The sequence below is a fragment of the Limulus polyphemus genome, unplaced genomic scaffold (assembly GCF_000517525.1).
Source record: "Limulus polyphemus unplaced genomic scaffold, Limulus_polyphemus-2.1.2 Scaffold1411, whole genome shotgun sequence".
Taxonomy (NCBI): domain Eukaryota; kingdom Metazoa; phylum Arthropoda; class Merostomata; order Xiphosura; family Limulidae; genus Limulus; species Limulus polyphemus.
In genome coordinates, this window is record NW_013667021.1 from 181773 (window position 1) to 187974 (window position 6202).

The 6202-nt window shown below is 38.5% G+C and overlaps 1 protein-coding gene across 1 annotated transcript in view; it reads right to left on the bottom strand.

Moving 5' to 3' along the window:
* LOC106463450 (neurogenic protein big brain-like) overlaps positions 1-5607 on the bottom strand; it is a 47824-nt gene extending 42217 nt beyond the window's left edge. The window contains exon 1 of the mRNA XM_022390941.1: positions 4483-5607. Coding sequence (XP_022246649.1) covers positions 4483-4892 — 410 coding nt within the window. The 5' untranslated portion in view covers positions 4893-5607. The remainder of the gene's footprint in view (positions 1-4482) is intronic.
* Positions 5608-6202: the final 595 nt, after the last annotated feature.

The window sequence follows — 6202 nt, forward strand, 5'->3', positions numbered from 1 at the left end:
TTGGGGGGGGGCGTATAAATAATATGAAATGAACTCAAATTCAAGCACGCACGAACGCGCCCGTAGACGTAATGCACCTGTTAAATCCGTGTTTTATCAAAATATTAAAATAATACACGAACGATTTAAAGTTTATTTTCGTTTTTCATTAAACATTATTTAATACGGACAAAATTTGTAGCTACAAAACAATTATAATGTTTATATTAAAAAGCTTAAGAGCAGGCCTGTTCTCGTTTTTGTTAACCACGCTAACTTAACGCACGTGCGTCATAATTATTTTCACTTAAACGTAAACAAAAAAAAACCGAAGCTGCAACAACTAAATGAAACAAGTCTAACCGGTTCTGCATTATAGTGGTGAAACCAGGAATGCAAATATTCAAATATAACTGTTAAACGATGGTTCGATAAGTATTGGCTACATTTAATGATACTGTATCATAGAATCTGACAGTTTTTTTTGGATCCACTTTTCTTACAATATTATCGGGAATTTCTGGATTCTATGTCATCAGATACATCAACGCGAATTCTAACTCTCATTCTACAATACTTTTATTAAACGTTCACGAGATACCCTAAAAAAAAACTACAAACTGAATAAATGTGATTTGTTTCGCGTATCTTTTTGATTGTTTATTTCAAAACTTCGCAAAATGTTACATAAGTACTAAATGCGCATAGCCGCCCTTAATTTTAAACAAGGAACACGTTCGATTCGCCAAAACATTTTCTATGTTCTAGTTGATTAAGATGACCTAATTAGTTGGTTGTTGTTAAGCGCAAAGCTACACAATGGACTATTTATGCTCTACCCACCACGGGTATCGAAACCCGGATTTTAGCGTCGTAATTCTGCAGACTTACCGCTGTTAAGCGCAAAGCTACACAATGGACTATCTATGCTCTACCCACCACGGGTATCGAAACCCGGATTTTAGCGTCGTAATTCTGCAGACTCACCGTTGTGTCATTAGGAAGCAGAACGACCTGGAACTGCAAGTTGGTATTCCCAATATGGCGGATAATCCATTAGCCCCAGGGCCGTACCGTACGTAGTGCGAGCGGTACGTTCTCTCAGGGCGCCATCAAACACCAGTACGGCATCAATTACCCCTCCCTATTTTATTTTCTATTTTTTTCCTGGAAGATGTTGATGCTGAGTTAAGTGATGACGAAACAGTCCAACATTAATTTCCAAGAATAACTCTTGTTTTGTGACTAGGTAATTATTATGCGATCAATGCTGTTGTAAACAGAGCCTGAAAAAATGTTTGCGAAACATTTTCTGCATTATTACAAGATATTTTAAGCAAATGCTGTTGGTACACTTCTTCTGCCATCTTGATGACGTCATTGTTCTCTTCACATCTCGTCCATAACAATCGGAAGAAGTCCGGAACATTGTTTCGGTTTTTTTTTATTGTTTCGTACATTCGTGATGACGAATCGAACGTACTTGAGAAGGAAGGCAGCTAATCAACAGCACCAACCGCTAATTCTGAGGCTACTCTTATCAAATAATGTGATTTAACCGTAGCTTTTATATCGTACTCGCTGCTATAAAGTGCGGAGTGTGCTTTTTGAGGTAACATGGCGCGAAACACAAATCCTCGGAGCCACTACTCTCGAAACACAAATCCTCGGAGCCACTACTCTCGAAACACAAATCCTCGGAGCCATTACTCTCGAAACACAAATCGTCGGAGCCACTACTCTCGAAACACAAATCGTCGGAGCCACTACTCTCGAAACACAAATCCTCGGAGACACTACTCTAAGCTCTTCTATTCTCAGAGCAGTCTTAAAGATAAAGATTAAATATTAAGTAAAATATACGACCCTCAACAATGTGTAATAACAGCAAATGATGTAACAAGCCATAAAATCACGAAGGAAGGAATTACAGGTATAGAACATAACGAACACAGAAGGAAGGAATTACAGAGTATAGAACATAACGAACACGGATTTTGTGTTCCTTATGTTCTATACTCTGTAATTCCTTCCTTCTGTGTTCGTTATGTTCTATGCTCTGTAATTCCTTCCTTCAGTGTTCGTTATGTTCTATGCTCTGTAATTCCTTCCTTCTGTGTTCGTTATGTTCTATGCTCTGTAATTCCTTCCTTCGTGATTTTGTGTTCCTTATGTTCTATACTCTGTAATTCCTTCCTTCTGTGTTCGTTATGTTCTATACTCTGTAATTCCTTCCTTCGTGAAAAAACACAAAATCACGAAGGAAGGAATTACAGAGTATAGAACATAACGAATACAGAAGGAAGGAATTAGAGAGTATAGAACATAACGAATACAGAAGGAAGGAATTACAGAGTATAGAACATAAGGAACACAAAATCACGAGCACAGATAGCCCATTTTGTAGCTTTGTGCTTAGTTACAAACAGAACAGACCGAAATCCAAAGCTGTACCACATGGTCAAATCATTGCGTTAAATAAATTATAAGAAACTAAATCTACTAAGGAAATTAGACCAATCTTGTAGCGTTTTTAGATTCAACATATACTCGTTCTAAACACAAACACAGATTGCCGATGAAAAAACGAAAACAACAGAACTATATAGGTTTCGTTTTCTTCCTTACTGTGATTACATTTAAAACAAAATCCTTCTTGATATTACGTCACAGCTGGAGTACGTCACACAACCGTTCTCATTATTCTGTATTTACTTCGACGCATATAATCTCGTTCCCAAGTTACGAACCATAAAATGTTTTTGATAATTAAGTTTTAGATGAGATATATTTTATCATTTTCATAACATAACATGAAACAGTAGTCTAGTATACCTTAGGCTTTTGATAGACAGAGTTGAGTGGCTTCGTTACAAGACAACATAAAAAAAAACCAACAACAACTGATACGTGATACTTACGAATTTAGAAGAAAAAAAAACCCTATAGGCTATACTCGGCCCGGCATGGCCAGGTGGTTAGGGCGCTCGACTCTCAATCTGCGAGTCGCAGGTTCGAATCCCCGTCGCGCCAAACATGCTCGCCCTTTCAGCCGTGGGGGAGTTATAATGTGACGGTCAATCCTACTATTCGTTGGTAAAAAGAGTAGCCCAAGAGTTGGCGTTGGGTGGTTATGACTAGCTGCCTTCCCTCTAGTCTTACACTGCTAAATTAGGGACGGCTAACGGAGACAGCCCTCGCGTAGCTTTGCGCGAAGTTCATAACAAACAAACAATAGGCTATAGTCTTGATGACAATATGTTCGGTTTGGATCTCTCTGTCCCGATCAACAGTTCATAACAAACAAACAATAGGCTATAGTCTTGATGACAATATGTTCGGTTTGGATCTCTCTGTCCCGATCAACAGTTCATAACAAACAAACAATAGGCTATAGTCTTGATGACAATATGTTCGGTTTGGATCTCTCTGTCCCGATCAACTCTTTCAGGACGTAACAAATGTCCCGGTTTTTATATTCCTTTGTTTTTGCCAAGTGGTTCCATATTTGTCTAAAAGATTCAGTTTTGAAGAAAACAACTTATCTACTTTTTCACTATTATTGTAGTAACTAGAGACGAAAAATAGAAAAATGCAACCAAAATTAATGTAAAATGCTATTTTAAATTTCTGTGAACAGTATACCCTACTGACCTGTTGAAGTGACATCATCAGTCATCAGACGTGACGTTCTCAGACTTAGCCGCCATATTTACGTTGAATATTAGACTATTACTATTAGGCGTAGACAGTCAGAGATGGCGTTGACAAGCTGCTTTCTCTCTCTCTCTCTCTCTTTAATATATCTATTCTAAATTAAGAACGGTTAACGCAAGTAGCTCTCGAACAGCTCTGCTCGTAATTCAACAAACAAGACATACAGCTTGAAGAGCGGGAAATGTATCGTCATATCGCACAGATTAGAACCCGACTCGCCAGCTCCGAAATTCAGAGCTCTACCATCGCGTGTTGAGTGACAAAACTGTCAAAGTGATCGTGAAGATTGCGTTTAGCGTTTGATTTAACAAAAATATGAGAAACTAAATAATAAATTGAAACGTAAGTTATTTCACAGTTATTTCGTTTAGAGTTTTCTCACGGAATATAAACTTTCATCTTTTAACTGACCAAATGACCACTGAAATTCCCAAACCGTAATATATAGCCCACAGACCCCCTGCCTAATGTCATGGGGCAAATTGTGGTGGACGCATAAGACTTTGTGCACAAAATACTAGTTAGTATAAGAACGCCAATTTCCCACTTTTTTTTTATAACTTATTAACATAAATCAAATATGCTAAAATATACGACCACGTGATTTGTATTTGAAGCTTTTACAAGCTTTGGAGTTAGATAATTTTAATTTTAAGAAGTACTATTTTTTTTTTATATAAATGTTCGGACACTGGAGGTGATTTGTTTACTACAAGTTTAATTTGTCTAATTCCACATTCTTCTTCTAACTAGGTGACACTCAAAAGTCAATATACCAATTCTTACCCGTACAGAAGAGCTGCGCCAGCTATGGCTCCTCCACATTGCGAGGTTACGTAAAGAACTGCTCTAAGTGGGGTGATCTTCTGGGTTAAGAGCATCGCAAGTGTCACTGCTGGGTTAACATGAGCGCCTGATATGTGGCCGAAGCACTGGACCAGTGTGGCGATAGTCAAGCCACTGGTGAATGATTTGACCAGAATGTTGGTGCGTTCAACATTTGGCCATGATATGTGGGCTCCACAGAGTAAGAACACGTAAAAAAATGTTGCCAAACACTCGGCTATAATGGATCGCCAAAACTCCAGGGTTCGAACCTCTTCTTTCATGGTTTTTTTCCTATTTAAATGAGAGCGGATATTTTCCACTTTGTTCACGAGCTGTAAAAAGAACGACTCTAACGACACGTTTGCCATTGTTGATTTCTTTCTTTTAACTAAATGTCCTAGCGATAATACGGTACTTGTACTGACCTGGAAGTTCAACTACGTGACCTTTGACCTGCTAGTTGATTGACTACTACGATAACGCCTGAGATTAAGGCTCCTTCCTTCCTTGTGACAAGATTACATTACTGCTTTGTTAAAAAAAAAAAAATCACAACTACTTAATGCTGTGCATGTGAACTTATAACAGTCCAAAATCTCGTCTTGACGAGCCATGTATATCTTTCCCAACATCATTTACAAGAAATGCAACATGTGCACGCCAGGCGGTGTGACGACCCCACTGAAGCAAAGCTTTTCTTGATAAATGTTTTGGCCTTGACTGTAAAAACGCCAGGAAACGTTGAAGTCAAACTTGGTTATGTTAATTTGATAAAATATATAACAGTGTCGCCATAATGATAATTTCCTGCAATGTGAGCTACCTCGTCACTGACTGAAGTTAACCATGTCACACACACACCCCTCTCTCTGTGAGCTCCGTTCACAACGTTGTCTTACACTTGTTCTCTTGTGCTTTCGTCTTACTTCGCACTCCGTTGTCATCTACTTGTTAGGAACGACGCACTCTGGACACCAAGCAACGCAAATACGTCATCGCTTACAACACGGAGGAGGTGGAGCTTTGCGTTCGAAACAAGTGAACGTGTTAGTAGGGGATTAGCAGTATAGGAAACCCAAACAATTCCAGAAACATTTGTTTAATAATTTATAAGTATTATTTATGCATCAACACTGCTATCTTGGTGATCTTGTCATGAATTGTATCAAAATTTTTCACTCATGACAGGATGGCCATTTTTGTTTCAAAGTGAAGAAGTACGTGTTAGATATAAACAGGAAATATTTATCAAATATTGTATTAAGATAAACAACTTTATACAGTCGCTAGGGTAAAGTTCACGCGCCCTCACGTTATAAGCTGAACTTTATAAGAGTTTTTTTTTCTCTCTCTTTTTCATGAATGACCATATTTCTTTATTTAAGACTTAAAGCTACTGCTGTTAGGCTTCAAAGATTGTTTGTCTGTTTTGAATTTCGCGCAAAGCTACACGAGGGCTATCTGCGCTAGCCGTCCCTAATTTAGCAGTGTAAGACTAGAGGAAAGGCAGCTAGTCATCACCACCCACCGCCAACTATTAGGCTACTCTTTTACCAACGAATAGTGGGATTGACCGTCACATTATAACGCCCCCACGGCTGAAAGGGTGAGCATGCTTGGTGTGACGGGGATGGCTTCAAAGAACATCCCAAACATAAGGTATGAATCATTTGTTACA